This window comes from Leptonychotes weddellii, chromosome 4 (genome assembly GCF_054177405.1).
Source record: "Leptonychotes weddellii isolate Sample4059 chromosome 4, ASM5417740v2, whole genome shotgun sequence".
Taxonomy (NCBI): domain Eukaryota; kingdom Metazoa; phylum Chordata; class Mammalia; order Carnivora; family Phocidae; genus Leptonychotes; species Leptonychotes weddellii.
This window is the reverse complement of record NC_138372.1, coordinates 62,477,990-62,501,929: the sequence shown is the minus strand read 5'-3', so window position 1 is coordinate 62,501,929 and position 23,940 is coordinate 62,477,990. Positions and strand designations below refer to the sequence as shown.

At 35.2% G+C, this 23,940-nt stretch overlaps 1 protein-coding gene across 14 annotated transcripts in view; it reads right to left on the bottom strand.

Moving 5' to 3' along the window:
• ADGRL2 (adhesion G protein-coupled receptor L2) overlaps nucleotides 1-23,940 on the bottom strand; it is a 274,450-nt gene that overhangs the window by 68,874 nt on the left and 181,636 nt on the right. For all 14 annotated transcript variants that reach the window (XM_081818660.1, XM_081818663.1, XM_081818661.1 and 11 more), the window contains one exon: nucleotides 16,063-16,276. In XM_081818660.1, the coding sequence (XP_081674786.1) occupies nucleotides 16,063-16,276 (214 nt within the window). The remainder of the gene's footprint in view (nucleotides 1-16,062; nucleotides 16,277-23,940) is intronic.

Genomic DNA, 23,940 nt, shown 5'->3' with positions numbered 1-23,940 from the left:
TAATACCCTAAATATACCACATTGAAACAATATGCAGAAGAAAATGAATGGATATGAAATTATGTATTACAGTTCTCTGCCATAAAAAGAGTGAACTCATTGTTTCAGAATTAATATAGGGGACCTGAAGTCCTAGTATTATTTTCCATATTCACATTACTGGGTTGAAAATTATTTTTAAAATATATTTTATAGAATTTTGAGAAACATAAAGAACACAATCTTTGAAAGATCCTTTCTTCCTTAGCCTAAGTACAAGAAAAGAATTTATAGTGCCTGAAAGGAAGAAGAAAGCTGATGAGATGTTTCATGGTATAGAAAGTTTGAAAGACTGAGGTCAGAAGTTGAATAACTCCCTTAACAGACCTACTCAGCATTCCCTCAACGTATAGTACATCTTCCCACCTCAGGACGTTACTCATCACTTTCCCTTCTCCATCAGTTTTTAGAAGTTTAGTGTGATGAGAGATTTTATCATACTTATTTCTGCACACATCTCATCTTCTTCACCAGACTACATCTTTGGGGGGCTCATGCCTGCTTTAAGAATCTCTGAAAACATGCAGTACATAATGCTGTGCCTTATTCCACAATTTATTAGCTCCATAAACATCAGTCTGTAGACTTGCAAATATATATTCTTACCAGTTGTTCATAAATACCTTTACAGTGTTTTGGCACATTCGCTTGTACATCATATAGCTCAGTAATTATTTGGAGCATAAATCAGTGAATGAAAGATAAGATACAATTTTCAGAAGTCAAGCATAGTTCCATACCCATATGACAGAAACCAAATTAAAACTTTTCTGATTTACATGGTTTGCGTAAGTTTTTAAAAACTACAAAGCAGGCAGAGGCTTACCTTCCATGTTATATTCCTAGCCTGAATTAGCTTCATAACAGTAACTTGTCTGAAAGGCTCAGTTCATCGTGACCTATAAAATGTCAGACTCAAGAGCTTTTAATACCACTAACACCATGTACAGGCTTGGGAATACAGGGCTGTATGCTCTGAAGCAGCAACATCACTCCTCTGAAAGCTGACATGCAGTCTTAGGCCACAGATATAAACAGGGTAAGCATATTCAATAATGAATGACTAGGAAAACATCTTTATCACTGTAGACTAAAGACACAATGTATACCTTATTACATTATACCTGTTAAAATCTATGAAGCTATTTAAAATTTGTTACACATCTTATAAAAGTTACAGATATATATAACATCTTAATTTAATAAACTGTATTTGAGATTGTGTAATTTATAGCTAGGGAGTGTTAGAATTATTTTTATTTGCAAAAAAAGTCTTCTAATCCTGAAAGTACTACATTTAACACATGACATCACAGATTTTATGTTAGGAATCACAGTCAATTTATTAAGTATATTTGATATAACACTATTAAGAAAAAGAAACACTAGAAGAGCTTGCTACTGTTCGTATCTTTGACCCTTCAACTTTTCCATTTCAACAACCTCATTAATGTCAAAACGCCATGAGAATGTCGGCCCACTTTTAAATCTCTACAGCCTGGGCAAGCAAAATCTTTTGAGTTCAATCAGGACTGCTTTCTTTTTGTATCCAGCTAAAAAGCATAATAGCACCACAAAGGTCAGAATATTACTTTTATTAAAGAAAAAGGATCACATGACAAAGATAAAATGCTATCTGTAGACCTGAATTGGGCAATGGGCAGGGGGGGAGGTTAAAACTATTTTAGTTTTTAAATTGCCAGATTCCTACAATGTATGTAGCCAGTCCCACGGACAGGACTTGTTTTTATATTTATCATTAGTACCTTTCTTAGGTTAGGTAACATGGGAAGCAGAATTTGTGGCAGAGATCTCTGGGAGGCTTATGGTGCTCTTGGAACTATCAGGGAAACAGAACTGGGGAGAAGTCTAATTAATGCGGCTGCAATAAAGGCCCCGCAAATTCTTCAGGGAGGGAGCTCTGGAGTTGGGAGGGCCCTTCAGAGCTGTCTCCAAACGAAGCAAAGGATGAGGAGGCCAAGCCTTTGTACTCTGGCATTCAATGAGGGCTGCCTCGGCGGGGAAGGGTTTCAGATCCCTTCAGCCCACGGCAGTCCTGGGCGGGAACTCACTGGGAGTCCATCAGCCGGCAACTCCTTTGGCTGGGGGAAAGAGTGGCTGGTCCTGAATGGAGAATCTGAGGGCACACCACAACATCCCCTAATACACTGTTATTGTAAAGAGTTTAATGAATTGTTTTCAAAAACAGTTCTTTTAATGATACTTCTCATTTTCACAGATTTTATTGTATTTCTTCTTCTTGTACACACTGACATGTCAATCCTGTTTACTAAGCGATATTCAATGGGTTTCCTATAGAGCAATGAACATTAACAGGCAGCTTTTAATTGGCCCACATAGGCAAGCGCATTACTATTAATTCCACAGCTACCGCATAAAATAAAACCATTGCTTCTCAAACTCTAGAGCAATTAGACCTCTCGGCTATTTGGCTAACTCCGCTTCATGATACCCAATGCAGTTAATTATATTTTTTGATGTTAATAGTCTCTGTCAGTCTCAAGCACAACTCCTCTTTGATGAATATTTAAATTATATTTGAATAAAAAATAATCTTGGTTACATTGCATATTCAGTAATCATCACAGCTTAATAAAGGTCTACTCATCAAGGGTTGAAATAAATGGCAATGCACACATAAAGGTCTCAAAACAACTTATCAGATAATGTATTTGTAATGACCATTATTTATCTTTCTGTCTAACATACCTGTTTATATACCTTTTCAAATAGCAGAGTCTCATTCACCTAACAACCCACAAATAGATTTCAAAAGTTACTTATAAACATTTTTTTAAATTATATATACAGAAATCCATGAATTAACAATGAGAACATCTTAGGACTGGGTCATAAGATAATTTAGTGTATGAAAAAAAAGCCACAAATTAGAACATATCCTAGAAAAACTGGCATACTTTCTCTTGCTGCTTCTTGCTGCATTGTTTTGGCAAGTTTCAAAAGTAATAAGGAAAAAAAAAAGGTTTGATTTACTAAAACATTTTTTGATTATGGATCTTATAGAAACCCACTGAAATGATTACTAAAGAAAAGTAACTTAAAAAAATATTTTTTTCGCCACATAAAAGTTATAATGTAATAGGACTGTGGGGTGAGGGTGAAGGAAACTTCCAGAAATGGGGAGTGGGGAGAATGGAGAAAAGTGTAAAAGCAAAGTCCATTTGTACAATTTCTTAAAAAATTGTTTAAACCTCATTTAGCTTAAAACTCCCCTAGTTTAGCCTACGTCATAATAGAAAGGTTTTAAACAAAGCATTTATTTAACGTAAACTGTGAAAATGGTTTTTTTTACCTTAAATCTTTTATTTAATGAATAAATGAATGTTTTGTTATCTACTTAATGTCCACTAATTTGTTAAATTTTTAATTTTTCAAATTCTCATCCCAAATTCTGAACCTTTAGAATATAATGTAGACACAATGAAATAAAATAAAAAAGATATAATGAAATGTCCTGAAATGCATATAGCAAGCTATGAATGTCGAGTAGAACACTGCCAATTTCTCTTAAAATCATCACATTATAAATAAAAATGGTAGGGTAGATTCAAATTTTGTGAGGTCCAAAGCTTATAAAATTTAGGGGTACCACTTTTACGAAAAAAACAAAAAACAACAAAACAAAAATTACAAGTAGAAAATTAGGTACCAAAGTGAATAGTTATTTAGGAAAAAAAAATCACAACAAACAACTCATTTTTAAAAGCCAAGAAGTATCACAAGCAAGAAAATCCAGAAAACTGAAATAACATTTTAATAAATTAATTGCCAGCATTCCTTTATGATATTTTCCTTAATAATTTTTTTTACCACAAATCCTACCATTGTCTCATATATAACAATTTCAGTGTCACTTTCTATAAATTTGGTTTTCCTCTAGAACAGCTGCTCACAATTTGTTATTTATTACTGATGGTTGGGATACATAAAGTGTACAATGTCAGAGGGGCTCATGTTTGCTGCATTGCTACAGCCTATGCCCCACGAATACAGGTATTCTGATAAATTCTATTTTATCTGATACTCATTGAAAGAGGGGAACAGTATGTTGTCTTATAATTGTAAGCACTACATCTGATAATGTTGTCTATGTACCCCCAAGAATATATAGGAGAGAACTTCTGTTTTGATTAGTTATAGGTGAGAACCAAATCCCCCACTTACTGTTTAACACATTTAATGACTGAAAATCAGATCCCACAGACTAGCTCCTGGCTCCATACATATCAAACACTGTTTCTCCTCCACTTGCCACATATTTCAGGTGCCACAGGACACATTCAAATTGTAACATGACATCTGGCCTTGCACATTTATGTCACAAACAGTAAGGCAATATAATGAATAATAGGAGTAATTCTAGAGGCCATTTCTTCACCAGAATAGCTAGCAATAACTAAACTGTACACGAGTGTCTGCAGACCACATAGAAATACCCCACTATATCCAAACTGAATTAATCACCAACTGAACCTCTACTTAACAGAATCCCAGTAGCTCCTGGCTACTCCTAAGTGGCCATAAATGAGGGGAAGTGTAACAGAGAAGAAGTCAGAGAATGAAATCAAAACCTTAAAAGATTTTGTTTAACTATCATACTTCAGCAAACTTTACAAAAACATATGACCCTTTGAGCACACTGCTAGGGGCCCTAACAATGCCTTAGAAGGGCTTGTGCAAGTGAACAGCTCTGACATTTAAGATTCATTAGCTTCATGGTAAATCCAATTTCAGAAACAGGAATATTTTCACAAATTACAGGTGAGTTCAATAACAATGACAGATCTCTGGTCTGCAAAAATGAACAGAAAGACCACTGCATGGGTGCCTGGGTGGTTCAGGTGGCTGAGCGTCGGCTCTTGGTTTCGGCTCAGGTCAGGATCTCGGGGTCATGGGGTCAAGCCCCAAGTCGGACTCTGCACTCCGCGTGAAGTCCGCTTGAGATTCTCCCTGCCCCATTCCACTCTCTCTCTAAAATAAATAAATAAATCTTAAAAAGGAAAAGAAAAGAAAGACCACTGCTACCATCTCAAGACAACTTATACAGAGTGACTATCATTTCAGACACTCTCTTTAAGGCCATGGGGAGTGTGTTTAGGTGAGTTCTAAAAGCATGTCTGTGTTGGCTGCATACGATGTGAAGAACTATTGGGAGAACAGGGAAATGTATTAGTTAAACAATATATTTGAGGGCGCCTGGGTGGCTCAGTTGGTTAAGCGACTGCCTTCGGCTCAGGTCATGATCCTGGAGTCCCGGGATCGAGTCCCGCATCGGGCTCCCTGCTCGGCGGGGAGTCTGCTTCTCCCTCTGACCCTCCTCCCTCTCATGCTCTGTTTCTCATTCTCTCTGTCTCAAATAAATAAATAAAATCTTTAAAAAAAAAAAATATTTGACTGATATATATGAAATAAATATCAAGTCTACAGAATCGCTCACTTCTTTTCATTTCCTCAAAACCTGATTTTTCCTAGAAATTTAAGAAATATTAGGTCCAAACCTACTGCAGAATAGCAAGCAGCATTAAGAACTATAACTGAATTGCGATATGGTATTTCAAGAAAATACATAGCAAAGTAAAAAGAATAGGTCTTTAAAACCTGTAAGACAGATAAATTCATTATGCTATCAAAAACCTAATTAACCACAATAATCTTCTTCAGACTACGTACAAAGTAGTGTATTGATACCAGTGTTTTTTGTTACTGCTGCTATTGCTAATATAGTCTAGGTACAATTACATTATGTGATATATAGAAAAATTAGTAAGGCCATAATAAATAACAGCTGAGCTCTTTGAAAATAATTTAATATCAAATATTTTTCTCTCATTTGATAAAATTAGCCAATAAATGTATTATAAATGATACTGATTCACAATTGCTACCTGCTTTTGAGTGGCAAAGCAGAGCTCCTCAACTGCTAATAAGAAAATAAAGTAAGGATTTGGAATAAAACAATGACTAAGGATTTTTTTCTCTACCAAATAACATATAGGATAATTTTTTTTTTTTTTACTTACTTAAAAATCTCAATAAAATAAAAAGGATAGTTAGAATGGAAGATTCTCATCTTCACTCAAAATTGTATTTTATCATTATTTATTGCATAATAAAAGGTACTAAATAATAAACAGTATATTTTCAGACAGTGAAATTATTCCAAAGCTTTAATGAATACATGTATTAATTTTCTGGTAATAAACATGCTGATAAGAAGCTCTACTACATACAAAAAATAACTCCAAATTTTTAAATGAATTTACAATTCCTAATTATTTTTTATAAGGGTAGAAAATATGTATTACATTGCATTTCAGTAGCATTTGGCTATGAATTTTTGGTGGGGAAAGGGAAGAGAAAGCCAAATAAAAAGAAAAAATAGTGAATATGTTTTGATTTGAAAATCTAGTAAAATTTCATTTCTATTCTCTATAACTGATTAAGCATTTATTTTTATTTGTTTAAAGTATAACATTTTTTAAAAGGATGCCTGTAAGCCATATTTATATATAACACCAGGAGCATGCCATCAGAGAACAGCTATACACTAAAAAGAAATCACACTTAGGTACAAAACAAAGTACTCAGTTGGGTATTTGAAACTAGTCTTACGTAAGCAGATATAGTGTGCTTTCATTTAGTTATTTAACATTGATTATATGGTGCATTTAGGTAATATAACACTAAATTGGACTTGGTTTCTGTCAAGTAACATAATTAATGTTAATTGACTTTGTAAAGAGAAGCCAATATTTTAGTGTGATGAAGTCAGGAATGTTCTGAGTAAAAACTACAAGGTATATGACATTACATGTACTGTTGAGATACCATTGTAATCTCATCTGAAACATCTTTCAAATGAGAAAGCTGGAGTAAATAATACCTAAGACTATGAAAAGCATTATGAACAGATTATTCAATAATACTGAAATTTGTATGTCAAATCGATGTTCACGTTTATTTCTTCACCTCTCCACTTTGGTTTCAAAAATAAAGACAACTTCTAAAAATAAAAACTGAAGCAAAAGCACCAGAGTTGAAATGAGATGTGTCTTTCCTTTTGAAAACTAACTTCCTTTTCCCTTATCTGACCAGAATCCAAAACCAAAATCAAATTCAAACTTTTAAAGTATTATTCAAACCTCTTACTTCACTGAATAATCCTTAGGAAATACTGAAGATCAGTAATGTTTTGTCCTAAGAAAAATTGGTCCTGGCTTCCTCAACCAAAAGACATAATATAAAAGGTTAAAAACCCACATATTAACCAGAAGTACCAGATAAAACTGGCAATTCACACTTATTCTCTCAGTCCTCATTATCCAGTAGAATTGTTTTACTAATTTTCATTTTAAAAGGACAAACAGAGGACCCTGTAGGGCAGAATCTTTGATGTGACATTGTTTCTTTCTTCTACATTTGATAAGCAGGGTCATAAGGGATATTTAGATTATTTGTCTTCTAAGCCATTTTACAATTTATTAGTCTTTCTTGCACAGTAAATGTGAATGTTTAATATGTTTCATGTTTATTACTGCCAACAGTCTCCCCTTCCTATAATGAATGCTTTGGTTTAAATGCCCATCAGTAAGTGACATGCAAAGTATGTGTCCAATTAGATATACCAATTAGAGCTTTAATGGTTATTTATTACTATACTAAGGATCAAGGGTCTATACTAGTAACCTCCCAATCCTTGGCCAAAGAGAGATGCTTATAATTCCAGTTCGTTGTCTTAAAGCAACTCGGCCAAGAGTAAGAATTAGTGGAAATCCATCACCTAACAGAAAATAACCTAAGTATACTGCACAGAGATGATGAGTTAGTAGCATCTGAGTTATTCATTTTTCCCCAGATACATTTCATCTTAATGGACAAATGGCTGATAAATCTGACACCACAGATAGATAAAAGCACTTGGGATAAACAGCACAAAGGTAAAAATGTAGTTCTTCAGAAATGGCAGTCTTAAATCCTATGAGAATGAATAGTTTCAATGAATAAATAGACCAAGCAAGAGAAAAGTATCCCTGACCAGTATTTACAATGCAAGAAGAAAATACACAAAACCCCAAAATATTATAAAATATCAAATTAGGTGAAAAGGCAGGTTTGGCTTATTTTTTCCTTCTAAAAAAGTTCCATTAATAAGGCAGGGATATGAATATCTTAGAAAGATAGGTTTTAAGTGTATTGTTACCTATAAAGAGAGATCAAAACAAAAATAATTAAACTCTCATATAGCTCGGACTTGGATACAAAGCTTCTTTACGAAGACTGAATGATCAATATAAAAGTTGAGAGGATTGTATGTCAAGGAAAATATACTCACACCGAAATCTATAATCATGAAGTCTCCCAGAGAATACTGGCAGAACTGTGACTGCATTCTAATGGATTTTCTTGGTTAAATTTTGAGAAGCTTCCAATATTCATCAGTTCTCATAGGAAAGTTTTCATGTATGCGTGTGTATTTAAGTATCTCTTTTAAATATCTTACACACACTTAATATCTTATCAGTATGCTTGAAAATAGCAGAAGTGTATTTTTAAAACCTAGATAACAGAATTATTAAGACTAGTTATTAATTATTACTTAATAATAAATTTTCATGTCACTAAGATATTAGTTAATGAGATTCTAGGTATAGACAAATTGACGTTTCAGCCCCTATAGCAAATAATTCAACCTTTCCAAAGGTTCACAAAGTGAAAAGAGGGATATCATGTTGTCACACCTTCCCACGGATATTTTCAAAATAAGTGAGGAGAAAATACATACTGCAGTGTGGACAAAATGTACTGAATGCAATGATAGTTTATTCCCCGATGTAATGAAAGGGAACTAGAATATGATGAGTCCCAAGTTCCTCAGCAGTTTTAACCATGTTATTCAATAACTCTCTTAAAATAGAAACAATCGCCTATGTCCCCACCACCCACCCCACAGACTGTCCCTAGGTATGTGCCTTGACCCCACAGAGGGTCCCTAGGTATGTGCCTTGACTGGTAGCAAGAATGGGAGGTGGAAAGGTAGAGGGAAAGATCATTGTGCTTATTCCAGACTAAGGCATGCATGGTCCTTTCCATGGAGTCTTACTTCTAACTACATGCTGGGAATATGCACTACATTTTCGAGACTCACTTTGCATCTACTGTCCATCTACATTCCATCATTTATGGAATGAGGCATTGAACAGAAAAAGTAACGCACATACACAGACAACAATACACTTCTTCAAATTCTCATACACACAAGAAACTGTCACTACTTGAGTTGCTGTTGGATTGACATGTTAAATACAATGTAATTATGCTCAGAGATAACAGGTTAGGACACTGATAGGTTTAGAAGAGGGAAGTTTAAGGATAGAAAATTTACTGAATGGGATACAGGATGAAAATAGATTAATCTGGTTCCTACATATTTGAGCTTACTTCCATCATCCCAACCAATATGGAAAAGATCTAGGCTCTGAAGTAAGTTTTGTCACGTACTTATTTAGCTTAATTTAATGAAATTGTACCCAAGTTCTAGAAGCAGATTTTTTCCCCTTTAAGACAAAAGTCCCTGAATTGTACCCCTACGTTATAAATCTATGTCATGTATTTATTCATTGTGGGCTCTGTGACTAGGGAAATACCTAATTCTTCTGGTCTAGGCAAGGCTGAATGCCATTTTCTTGATTTCTATTCTGAAACTCTATCATGAAAACCCTGCGTGTTCTTTTATTTGGGCTGTCTAGATAGAATAAAAATCTTCAACGTCAATAAAAAAAAGTGTACATCTTTTACACTTTACTATTATTATTTTACTATTGCTATTTTACTATTAACTTTGCTATTAGCTTTATGAGACATTATCTTCTTGTGCTTGTCCTGGTTCCCTTGATGGCAACTTTACCTCTCTCCCTTATATTCAGGTGTTCTCTAGAGTTTTTGCATGCTCAAACTACAGAACCTCTGTGAATGACATCATCTATTCACCAGCAACTGTCAACTTTGCGTTTATGTTTGCTTCATCAATATGTTCTTTCACTACTCTTGTGAGTGCCAAATCTGTATAAACAACTGCTTGCTTTATTTATATGCACGTTTGTTCCCAAATAAACTTAAAGAAACTTAAATGGGTAGTATAATAGCCAAAAATATATTGAACTTTATTTAATAAGAAATATCATGTAGTTATGCTATGAGGTTCATGCTGTCTACATGTGGGCTAAAATTTTGGCAGAAGTTTTTTTTTTTTAATTTATTTATTTATTTGACAGAGATAGAGAGCATAAACACGCGGAGTGGCAGGCAGAGGGAGAAGGAGAAGCAGGCTCCCCGCTGAGCAGGGAGCCCGATGCGGGACTCGACCCCAGGACCCCGGGACCATGACCCGAGCCGAAGGCAGACGCTTAACTGAACCACCCAGGCGCCCCGGTCAGAAGCTTTAAAGGAGCTAGTTCTCCATGTCTACGGCAGTCCTTTATTGTCCTCGGGCAATTTCAAAACAACAACAGCCTATTTTTGAATCAATTACACAAAATATACCTTTCCTACCATGAGAAAACACTGAGGAATGTATTCTTTCTAGCTTCTTGAGGAGAATACCTATTAATTTCAGAACCTCTTTGTACTGACAGAAGTACACTGATGCATATCTGATAGTAGGAGTTAATTCTGTAACTCATCCACTGTAAAACCTCACCTACCCATGCCCATTAACCTAACATTAAATATTGGAAAAAAGTACATATTTACTTTCAGATCTCTAAACCGAAATGCTAAAAACATAAGGGCATATTATAAAGCATTGTTTAAGGCAGCAAACTACCTTGATCAGAATGGGCAGGCTCTCAGAGTGAAGAACATGAACAAAGGGACAGTCATAAATAACACTGGAAGATGATCTCAGATACAATTTAGCACATCACTTTAAGAAACTAGACTGTACCTGAGTGTGCCACAGAAACCCGATATTGTTAGCAAAATTCTAATTTCTTATTCATCAAATACTTCAGAATAGTACTAAGGTTTTTTGTTTGTGTTGCTTTAATGAAATCAAAGAGCTAAAACTGTTGCACAATTTTTTAAGGTACCTCACTATAATTATCTTCAAAGAGTCCTAAATCATTATCTCTAATGGTGTTTATTTTAAGATTTTATTTAACTTATTTGTCAGAGAGAGAGAGAGAAAGCACAAGCAGGGGGAGCGATAGGCAGAGGGAGGAGCAGGCTCCCTGCTCAGCATGTGGGACTTGATCCCAGGACCCTGGGATCATGACCTGAGCCGAAGGCAGATGCTTAACTGACTGAGCCACCCAGGCGTCCCTTTTCTTTTCTTTTTTTAAGATTTTATTTATTTATTTGTCAGAGAGAGAAATAGAAAGCACAAGCTGATTATTTTATAAAGTATTAAAATACATAGCATTTTAGGGAAGAATTTCATTTCTCACTTTCTCAGATGAGCCATTTGTTGTACTTATAAGACAAGTGTCATGTCAGTTTCTAATAGATCCTTCATTTCACACTTTTGAATGAATAGAAATAGAAAGTGAAGAATGAAAAACAATTATTAATACTTTTACCACTGCCACAGTCAAAATTACAAGTGTATTTATTTACTTGACTCTCAGTGTTGAAGTGATGACAGTGAGGGAGGGGGTGAAAAAGCCTTGAAATACAATACAAACATATTTTAATTTCAATGGTATTGAAATTTGTGTTTATCTCCATCATTATAGTTTAGAAATTTAATAGAAAAGTTCAAGTGCTTTTATTTGAGCTTTCTAGAGAGAAATTTTTTTATCTTAAAAAAAGTCTCTTTTTGGGCACCTGGGTGGCTCAGTTGGTTAAGCGACTGCCTTCGGCTCAGGTCATGATCCCGGAGTCCTAGGATCGAGTCCCACATCGGGCTCCCGGCTCAGCGGGGAGCCTACTTCTCCCTCTGATCCTATCCCCTCTCATACTGTTTCTCTCTCTCTCTCAAATAAATAAATAAATAAATAAAATCTTTTTAAAAAAAAGTCTTTTTTCTACATTATCAAATATCACATTTTCTGACAATTATAAATAGAAAATTTGCTAAATTATTAGGAATATGGTAAAAATAACTATTTGTAAACACTGAAAGAGTATTTTTCAATAAAAAAACAGGGATATACTTAAAAAATGGGGTGGCTGTCTGGCTCAGCTGGTGAAGCATGAGACTCTTGATCTCCGGGTCATGAGTTCAAGCCCCACATTGGGCAGAGAGCTTACTTTAAAAAAACAAACAAACAAAAACAAAAACAGGGCACTCAATCATTATTCAGTAATAATTCAGCAGCAAAAATACTGTCTACATATTTTCTTACAGTTATTTGAATCTGTGTACCAGTCAAATATGGCAGACTTCCTTAAAGGTTTATATTCTGACATACGCAGAATGAAGTATTTATAAGCCACCACTGAGAAACTCATTTTTAAGTCCTTTTAACATTGTCTTCCTGTCACTAAAGTGTTCTTGTTTAAATTGTTATTGTGCTGACTAAATAATTATAAGCCACCACTATAATACAACAATTTGAAAATGGGGATTCTACACCTAATTTTGGAATTAACCCCTTATTTGCACTAATACATCATAAATTGTTTGGAGATTTTGGTAACAAGGGTACAGTGAACACTGTGTTCTTCCACAGAATTTAAATACCCCCAAAACTCTAGTTTCTTTTAAAGTATTATCAAAAATGTAGCCCTGCTTTTATAACATAATGAAACAATGAAAATAACTTATCTTGTACATTTCCTATAATATGTAATTATATTTAATAGATACAAATATGATTAAGACTTACACATTTTGTTAGATATTGAACAATGTATTTAAATGTAGACATCCACAAACAACGATAAGTTACCTACAATGTACAATTCCTCAAGGCTGCTCTTCCAGACCCTCTCTTTGTACCAACTCCTCTGATTTTTGCTTGTCAATTTTGTAAAAACAGGTAGTTGCACATAATAATTCTTTACTTCCCACTTCTCTCTGGCCTACTCCTAAATACTCATCTAATATCACTACAATTAAACAGTTCAACATGTAAAGAATGGATAAATGGTCCATTATTAGTGTCTCCCTAGCATGGGCAGTACCCCAATTTTGAAACACTACGTGCAAATTGTTCTATTACAATTTACTGGAGCACAGAATCTATTCTTCCAAGGAAAGTTAGTTATGTTTTATGGTTTATTTCACAGGCCAGATTCCAAATGCTACACAATCCATAGTGAACTTCTGTTTTAAATTTTAAAAACCTTTCTCAAGTGCCACTTATGCAAATGAGATTTTGCCATAACTTTTTAATAACTTTAAGAACACTTTAAGAACTAAAATTAAAACATTTTTAAAAAAGATCTTATTTTTTTTAAGTAATCTCTACACCCAATGTGGGGTTCGAACTCACAATCCTGACCCTCAAGAGTCACACATTCTACTGACTGAGCCAGCCAGGTGCCCAAAATAAAAACATTTTGATGGAAATCTTTTTAAAAGTATTGTATATGTTCTCTGGTTTCTTAAAAAATAATCTTGACCAGTACTAACATTAAAGAAAAACTACATAAATGTGCTACTTATAATATGGCTAAAACATATTCTCTGTGAAATCAGAAATTTTACAGCAATTTGTACCCATGTTCTTATGGCATGGATTTTTTAAAAATAGTTTTTCCATTTTTTTTTCTACATTGCCTCTTATTACCTTTTGATGTTTTCATTTTTCCTACACTAACCAGACCCCAGTCTAGAAAATTTGCTATTCTACTTTAAGGTATGCTAATAAATAAGCTAGAAAGTTAGACAGCATATTGTTTCCAAAGGGGGAAAAGAGGCAGGAGAAGAGGGTGAAGGTTTTGAATAGAAAGATGAAGGGTTTTCCTAGTAAACAAAATACAAAAGCAATAATGTATAATAAACTCTGTGATACTTAAACATTCCTTCAGAGAGTTTCTATGTTCCAAATAACTACAATTGCTGGATATTATTGTATAGTTTGACCATAACTAACCATGATTTTAATATCTTATATATAAGAAAATTTTAATTAAGATGCCAAGTGTAGCAAAATTGAGAAAATAAAAGAGGCCAGGAGTTAGGTGCTCTATATTAAGGCAGAGGAAAAGCAATACCCATCCTCAGCAGTTTTTTGGTATTCTACCTATATGTAGGAGGGCAATTATCCCATTAAGAGATATCATTTACACATTTTAAATTTTATAACACACTTTCCAACACATTTTTTTTAGAAAATCTTTTTTTTTAAGATTTCTTTGAGAGAGAGAGAGACAAAGACAGAGAGAAAACAGGAGGGGCAGAGGGAGAGGGAGAGAATCTCAAGCAGGCTCAATGCTGAGCTCAGAGCCAGACTCGGGCTTGATCTCACAACCCTGAGATATGACCTGAGCTGAAACCAAGAGTCAGACACTCAAGCTACTGAGCCACCCAGGTGCCCCTCCAACACATCATTTTAAAAATACAATATTAACCAATGAGATAAATATATGGAAGGAGAGAAAGACAGAAAGCACGCTATATGTTTTCTTAACTTGAGTTTGCTGTTTTGTTTGTTTTTTTAAAGCTAAGTTTCAAGAGAATGAGAAGATAAACCACAGACTGATAGGAAATATTTGCCACAGCCCTATCTGATAAAGAATTGTTAGCCAAAATATATAAAGAACACTTAAATGAACAATTGATTAAAAATGGGCAAAAGACCTGAACAGACACCTCACCAATGAAGATATATAATGGCAAGTAAGCATATTAAAAAATGTTCAATATGACATGTCATTGGGGAAATGCAAATCAAAGCTATAACATATCACCACATACCTGTTAGAATGGCAAAACTACTTTGTATGATACTACAATGGTGGATACGCACCATCATAAATTTGTCAAAACCCATAGAATACACAATACCAAGAATAAACCCTCACATAAACTATGGACTTTGGGTGATAATGAGGTGTCAATGTGGGTTCATCTATTGTAACAAATGAGCCACTGTGACGCAGGACGTTGATAACTGGGGAGGTCGTGCCTATGTAGCAATAGGAGTACAGTAACTCTGTACTTTCTCTGTTTATTTTTGCTGTAAATATGTAACTCTGTACTTTCTCTGTTTGTTTTTGCTGTAAATATATTAATCAAAAAATTAAGGACTGGGGTGCTGGGTGGCTCAGTTGGTTAAGCGACTGACTCTTGATTTTGGCTTAGGTCATGATCTCAGGATTGTGAGATCGAGCCCCGTGTTGGGCTCCATGCTCAGCAGGGAGTCAGGTTGAGGATCCTCTCTTTCCCTCTCCCTTTGCCCCTCCCCCCCTCTAAAATAATAAATAAATCTTTTTTTTAAGATTTTATTTATTTATTTGAGAGAGAGAGTGTGTGTGTGTGTGAGCAAGAGAGCACGAGCAGGGAGGAGGGGCAAAGGGAGAGGGAGAAGCAGACTCCCCACTGAATAGGGAGCCTGATGAGGGACTCTATCTCAGGACCCTGGGATCATGACCTCAGCCGAAGGCAGATGCTTAACCAACTGAGCCACCCAGGTGCCCCTAAATAAATCTTTTTAAAAAAATTAAGGACCAATTATTGCCAAAGACCCAGACAGTTAAAAACATTCTTAATGTTACAAAGATATTCCAAAATTCTGCAGACATAAAAAAGAAGATTACAATGGAATATTATTCTTACTCTGTATTTTATGACATATAAAAATCAAAGATAGGTCTTACATATTCCTTCTGACATGTCAAACTATATAAAAATGATACAGAGATTTAAGTGTCGAAAGCTTAAAAGTAGAAATCAACATTGGTAGGTAAAAGCCTCATTCAGTTTAATAAATGGGCTGAGATACGGACTCTATTCATCAACTTTGGAATTATTAAAATAATTTTACCAGTTTGGATGCAGTAGCTAAAATGGAATATTAACAAATAAGTATTTACCTTTGAGTCATAATTTTGAAGGCATCTGGGAGGTAGCAGTCTGTATTCTCCATCTGAAATGGGTCAGCATCACAAATCTTGTCATCTGTCCGACCATAGTTAGCGCTCTCAATCATGATGACATCACTGCCTGGACATCGCAGATCTATAGAATAACCTTCACAGGATAATTCTCGCCTAACTAACCCGAATGGTAAAGCTGCTCTGCTGAAACCTTAAAAATGAAAGAAAAAAAAGAAAAGAAAAAAGAAATTAAAATCAACACATTTATGAAATATATTATTTTAATAAGGCATTTTTCAAGTAATATGATTCATGTCTATATTCAAGAGGTGTCACAAAAATTATGTTTTTTAAGTCATCCATTCATACATTTATTAAATAATTCCTTGACTCCTTACTATATGTCAAGAATTTATTAGTTTTTTAAATATATATCTTTAGCTGAACTATTCACCTGTAAATACAAATTAAAACTACTCAAACAAAATATGTTCTGTATAATCTACTCACAATTAGAAACTAAGTGACTCTTTTTGAGTAAATCCAAAGAAAAATGGCCAATTTAATTAATGGATTTATAAATAATGACAAGTTTTACAAATACAAAATTTAACAACTAATCAAGAAACCATCTTCATTTAGGCAGTGGAATAAAAGCTCTGATATACACTGACTTTAAGGTCTCATTTAATGTAGACGTATTAATTGCTGCTAGTAGCATTATCTTAAAAAATGCTTTTGTCTTAGCAGTTCTCCCCCCCAAAAAACTATTACAATAACATACTTATGGCACAATAGCTTATGTCAATTTATAGACACTTTATTTAAAATTGGCATAAACGGAAGCATGCAGCAGTTGGGCATTCAAAGGCGCCAGCACAGCTCCAATAGCGTCCAACAAGCTGAAATAACCCAGGAAGGGCAAAATTTGTCTAAGAGTCACTTTTGTCATCTAGAGAACTGAGATGAAACACCTGTGATGTGACTTTTCCTACCTGTGTGACTCTAAAATAAGATCATGTACATAACAATGCTCAATTAAAAGTGCCATATGAACTTAAGTGCGGTGTATTAGAAAGAGCAAAGACAACTTCTGTTCATGAGTGCTGAAAAAGATTCCCAGATGGAATAAAAGATTAGAATTTTAAGTTTTCAACCAGGGGACCCAGGAAGTAGTAACACAGCATAGGACAAAGGGTAAACACAAAGAAAGCCAGAAGTATGTGTGAGTGAAGTCCATCCTCACTGTGCTGGTGTTCTACCCCATGGTTAGCTACAACTGTCAAAAACTTCAACATTACCTCAATTTTGTATTTCAATTTTCTAACCTGTCACCATCTCAAACATTCCTGTTATAAAGACCAGCAATAATTTTAGTATTTTTTCTTATCTCTATCAATTACTCTGCATCACATAAATTATCCTTTATGTCCCTTTTATAGAAAAAAAACCTGACACTCAGAAGTAAACAGTTCCAAGTTATGAAATTCAAGTTCATAAAACTGGGTTACGTCCAGGTCAATCCAATGCCAAAACCTGTTCTCTTTAACTGTATTGTATAATGCCTCTCACTAATTCAATGGAAAAAAGTCACCTGGTAGAACATGCACCTTCTTTCTAACAGACAAATAATCCTCCAGAAGGGTGACTGGGTTACACTTTGGTATGACTTAAAAATCACCAATTCTCAGACGCGGCCGAGCTCTCAGTTCTACTGAGAAAACTAAAGGTGTAATTGGAATGAAGAGAGCAGAAAAGGACGCAACTTGGAGAACAGAAATATTCAGAGGATTGCGGCCCACCCCAAACTTGGGAGGTTTTTACTAAGAAGGTTTGCGGTCTTATGAGATTACTACAGGTATGTGGAAAGGTGCTCTATGAAGAAGGAATACAGAAATGGAGCTAGACAGGAGCTCCTGGGTGGCTGAGTTGGTTAAGGGTCAGACTTTGGCTCAGGTCATGATCTCAGGGTCCTGGGATTGAGCCCCACCTCAGGCTCTGCCCTCTGTGGGGAGTCTGTTTCTCCCTTTCTCTGCCCCTCCCCACTACCCACCCCCCACTCGTGCTCTCTCTCAAATAAATAAATAAAATCTTAAAAAAAAATAGAGCTAAACAAATGTCAAGACAAATATAGGCCAACCTTTTAAAAAGTTTATTTGTGAAAGTTCATAAATAAACTTTTACACGTTTATTATTGCTTTCTTCTGTTTCCTGATACTGTACTAAACTGACTTTATAATTCAACTTAAACTAGTGGGGTTTTTTTACTAGTATTCTTATATTTGTTTCTGTAGAAAATACGATTTAGGGGGTGCCTGGGTGGCTCAGTCAGTTAAGTGTCTGCCTTCAGCTCAGGTCATGATCCTGGAGTTCCAGGCCCCATGCTCCCTGCTCAGCGGGGAATCTGCTTCTCCCTCTGCCCGACCCTCGCCCCCGTGCTCTCTCTCTCAAATAAATAAAAAAAATATATATGCTTTAGAGCTTCACTTACTTCAGTGGCAAAAGCTTTGTGGGAATTCAAACAAGTAACATACAAAATTTTGAAGCACAGACTGTTTTAAAGGCAGAGATATTTTGTAATTATAAATCTTTAATAAATGAGAATAAATCATATTATTAGAAAATACTGTTACTGTTAGAACACATTATTAGAAGACTGTCTTGGAGCCATATTTCACAACTTTCACTACTTGTCAAAAATATAGGATTGATTATGAAGCACTGTGGTTTTTAAAATAAGCCCTTAATTTTTGTTGTTCTTGATAGTTTGCAGGATTACAGATATGGTTCTAAGTTAATCTTCCGCTGCTTTTGAAAGATATTTAAGAAACTGTATTGTTGAGTGTCCTGCTGTTTTGGTAATTCAGAGAGAGGATTTTTAAACCTTAGCCATAGTCATCCAAACAAGTAAAATAAGAAAAAAGAAAAGGAAAAGGAGAGAAAGATCAGTATACTGTAATAATTTAGATTTCTAATGTAGAATCTTTTGGAGAAGAGAGATCATGGTACTTATGCTTTCACTGCAGAGAACTGAATGAGTTCTTAATAGTGAATATTGCCTTATTAAATGCTACAGTGTCTATTGTTTTGAATCATAAGTGTTCTCCTTTATAAATTCTTGCCCTCTCCCCTCTGTTTCCATTGAACTTTATACATCTTCACTAAAGTGCTTATTATTACCATACCGTACTATGCATATTCATTTTTAATTTATATCTTCCCTGCTAGACTATGATGATAGAGTTCTTAGTTATAATTCCAATGCCTAGGTGGGCACATGACACATAATTCTAACCAGTATTGTCAAACCAAAGCTAAATCAAACTAGTGTTTGTTAAAACCATAAAAAAATTGCAATTTTTTCCCCTCCTTAATACCTATTTTCTTTGGTAATAGAAATAAAAAGTTAGCATTTAGAAACAGATAAACCACTTATAATCAATGAAAATGATATGCCATCCTCAAAAAAGAAAAAATTCTGCCAATTTATTATTTTCTAGGTTCTGCTGGATTCATTAGTGTTTCTCATAAAGATAGGTGAGTAACATGTTTATGAACTTTCATTTACTTAAACCCTGCTTTTCCAATCAGAAATACAAAAATTCAAATAGGGACACAGAAAAGTTATAATAGCTAACATTTACACACCAATTAATACGTTCTGGCACTGTGCTAAACGCTTTATATGCATCACTTTTTTTATGCTAAGCAACATTATCAACAACAAAAAACAATGGAGTAGGTTACTATTATAATACCAACTTTACAGAGTATGAAACCAAGGCATAAAGTTCAGAGGCTCAAGGATTACTATGAGTTTGACTATAATGCACACAGGGTTCTCAGATTTCTGAGCTCATGCTCTTCTTAGTGGCCACAAACAGAAATTGTGTGTCTTCTCAAGCCACCTTATTGATAATAATTTTACAAATTTTCACGCAGTCTGAAATCCACCAATGTATATTAGTAAATCTGACAGGACACAATTATGGGAAAGGGCCACAAAACATATAGATAATAATGAAAATTATATTTTTGGAAATGGTAGTGTAGTGTGCCATAAATATAAAGAGAGCACAATCTACGCTGTTCAAATACGTACACATGGCAAGAGCACGGAATACTGAAGTATGTGTGTCTGGGTCAGCCTTGTGAATTTGGCTTAAGTCATTTTATGTTTCTGTGTTTTGATTTCTTTTTCTGAAGAATTAAAGTCCTTTCGAAGTTGCATCAAATTTCATCTATGATTCTAAATAGGCAACCTCCTTTTTATCAGGTAACACATGCTATTCTAACATTTTCAAGTGATTACCAAGTAATATATTACTTGCTCTATTTCTTTAAAATATAAGCATACACGGGAAGGCAAACATGGATGTGTTATGGCACAACCACGTAGCTTATACATTACTGTCAAGGTAATTCTGGAAAGCACATGTGATGACTAGGCAGCCAGGGTTCACACAAATCATAAGTAGACATCTTCCTGGATAAGCTATTTTAATCAAGGACAGTGAAAGGGTTAAAATAAACATGGGTCAATCATGGGGATCACAAGAAAAATTTACATAATTTTTTTAGAAAAATGTAAATTGCTGTGCCTTCTTTTTGAATTTTTAAAATTCAACATTTTCACTAAGTAAATGTGATGAAAAAAGGGAACAAATCTTATTCCTAAATACATTTATTTACTCCTTTATTTATATCATGTTAATAACTTACTATATTGAATCACAGAAATAAATCATCACAGGTATGGCTACTATTTCTTAAACACACTTTCTTCCTTTGTATATGATGTAATTCTTAACTGTTTAAAGTGGGCATTTTTAGGACTTTTTTTTTTAAAGTCACTTGCCAGGACTATATAATTGATTCCCAAACATGATTTTGCATCAGAGTCATCTGGTAAATGTTTTTAAAAAGATCTTCAAGCCCGGGCACCTGGGTGGCTCAGTTGGTTAAGCGACTGCCTTCGGCTCAGGTCATGATCCTGGAGTCTCTGGATCGAGTCCCGCATCGGGCTCCCTGCTTGGCAGGGAGCCTGCTTCTCCCTCTGACCCTCCCCCTTCTCATGTGCTCTCTGTCTCTCTCATTCTCTCTTTCTCAAATAAATAAATAAAATCTTTAAAAAAAAAAAAAAAAAGATCTTCAAGCCCTAATCCAGACCTACTGAATCACAATCTCTGGGTTCAGATAAAGCTGGGTATCTGTATTTGGGAAGGAAAATGTTAATTTATTTTGCAACACACTGGTATAATAACTAATCTGTGCCAAGAATTTCTCCAAGGCCTTTTAAAAATAGTTTTTATTTCTCTATTGAGATTACATATTTATTAAGTCATTGCCATCATATTTCCTCTTAATTCTCTACAAGTAATACTTGTAGCTTTACTTTACTCTTTGAACATATTCATAATAGCCACTTCGAAATTTTTATCTGCTAAATCTAACATCTGGGCGTTTTCTCCTGATTATGGGTCAATTTCCTTGTTTCTCGGCATATCTTATAAATTTTTTCTTGTTGAAAACTAGACATTTTAAATAATATTCTGTTAGCAACTGCGGATCCGGATTTTCTTCCCCAGAGAATTGCTGCTACTGTAATATTTTCTTTTTAGTATCTTGACTGGATTTAATCTACAGAATCTGTTCCCTCAGCCTGGGGCTGCAGTCTCTGCTCACTATTGTTATTTTAATTCTAATTTTTATTTTCTAGGGATCGCCCAGGTCTGCATAGCTTAGTGATCAGCCAATGATTGGGCAGAGTCTTTACATAAACACCATGAACCCATAACAAGGTCTCCACTGCTGCCTGGGTGTGTGTGTGTGTGTGTTAGGGAGAGTGCTCAAAGTTCAGGCAGTTTTCATGCCTGGTGTGTGTGTGTGTGTGTGTGTGTGTGTGTATGTGTGTGTTAGGGAGAGTGCTCAAAGTTCAGACAGTTTTCATGCCTGGTGTGTGTGTGTGTGTGTGTGTGTGTGTGTTAGGGAGAGTGCTCAAAGTTCAGGCAGTTTTCAAGCCAGCCTCGGTTATTTACTTTCTGCCAACTCCTCTCACATCTCTTTGGCATGTGTGTAGCTTCCCACTTAGTCAAGAATGCATAGAGAACTTTTGGCTCTTTCATTTCAAAGATTTCCTGGGTTTGTTTCAGACTGGCCCTCCAATCTCCCCAACAGGGACCACAATCTCAGGCTAGCAGAGCTGTGAGTCTTTCCCATCTGTTTTCCACAGTGTTTACTACTTTTATTGGCAACACTGCTGGGCACGGGTTTCCATCCTCCACTCCAAATCAAGCCAACTCTCTCTGGCAGCAGTCACTGACTTTCAAGGCCAGCCTTGCCCTAATGAAACTACCACAAAGACTTAGCTAAGGAGTGGAGGGTGGAGGGTAAGAGCAACCCCAGGCTAGAAGGCTTTGAACTTCCACTGTTCATATCACAAGTTCTATAGCTTTTCATAAATAAATGTTTCCCAATTTCTTATTTGGCTCTGGTTAATTTCCAGAGCCCTAAATGGTTGTGATTCACGATTTGTTCAGTTTTATACTTGTTTTGGGAGAGGATTTGCCACCCTCTTCACCCTATCATCTCCAGAAATTCCTCTAAGGACTTTATAATATTTACTGACTAAAATGCTCAAAACAACCATATTGAATAGGTGGTATTACTATTATCACCATTTTACAGAGGAAAAAACTGAGGCACAGAAAAATTACTTTTTCCATCATCATACCATCCAGTAAGAATGAAATCAAGGTTTGAGATACATTAATGCAGCTCCCAAGTTCATATCCTTAAATGTTACTTTAATGCCTCTTCAGTCAGAAGCAGGTTTGCAGACCCTTGTTGCAGAGGACATAGTTAATAAGGTGTCCTGGGTGCTTTCCAGTCTTAGGGGAAGAAGAACAAGAAAGGAAGTAATAGTGTGTTTGTATGCCAAGCTCTCAATGAACCTGTCCAATCAACATAATCAACATAAAGAAATTCCCAAATTAAAGCCCTTTAATCGTACTATTACTATGACATTTATTCTAAGTTGTACTTTCAATCTATTTCTATTTCAACAAAGAAAAAAAAAAAGCATCCCAACAAACAAAGTGTAATCCAATCCATCCTGCGGCCCTGACAATCAAAGAAAAAACTTGTAGGAGGCCCTGTGAGCAAAAAATCAATATTGCAGCTTTGTGCTGTGCAAATGTGAATATCGCCAAATAGCGGTGCTTAGAGTAAAATGAACTGTTTTGCTCCATTTTCTCCACTCTGAACAAATGATTTTGAAAAGACAGGTTCCCCACCCCCCCCAAGCTATAAAATGTCAAGCAATAACTCTCTGTGCTTTAGGCTAGTGATTGGAGTAAATACCTCCTGGTAACAGGTGCAGTAACTTAGGACTGAAATCATTCACATTCGGAGGATAACTCCCAATAAACAGATGCACGGCTCTGAGATGGAAATTTGTAAGACCAGAATTGAAATTGTCATTGGATTTTGCATCATATGAGCATTTTTGCGAGAATATATGCTACTCTCACAACAGTATATTCTGCCACAAGTTTATACTTGTGATAAACTTTAGGCACTTGATTATGAAAACTTTATTTTTCTAACATTGTCTCCATTCAGTTTGCCCTTTATATACATTTCTGTAAAATCACACATTCCTATAAAAGTCTTATTAAGCTGTAATATAAAAACATCAACTTTTCTGGTACTGTTTTTCTTAATGACTTTGAACTAAACCCTGTCATGGACGCTAATGCTCATGCACTCCAGGGTCCCGGTAAGCACCATGCCTTCTGATTATCAAGGACCTCTATGGAACGGAGGCTGTGACTTCAAGCTCTACTGAAACAATTAACGCAAGCCACAGTCTAC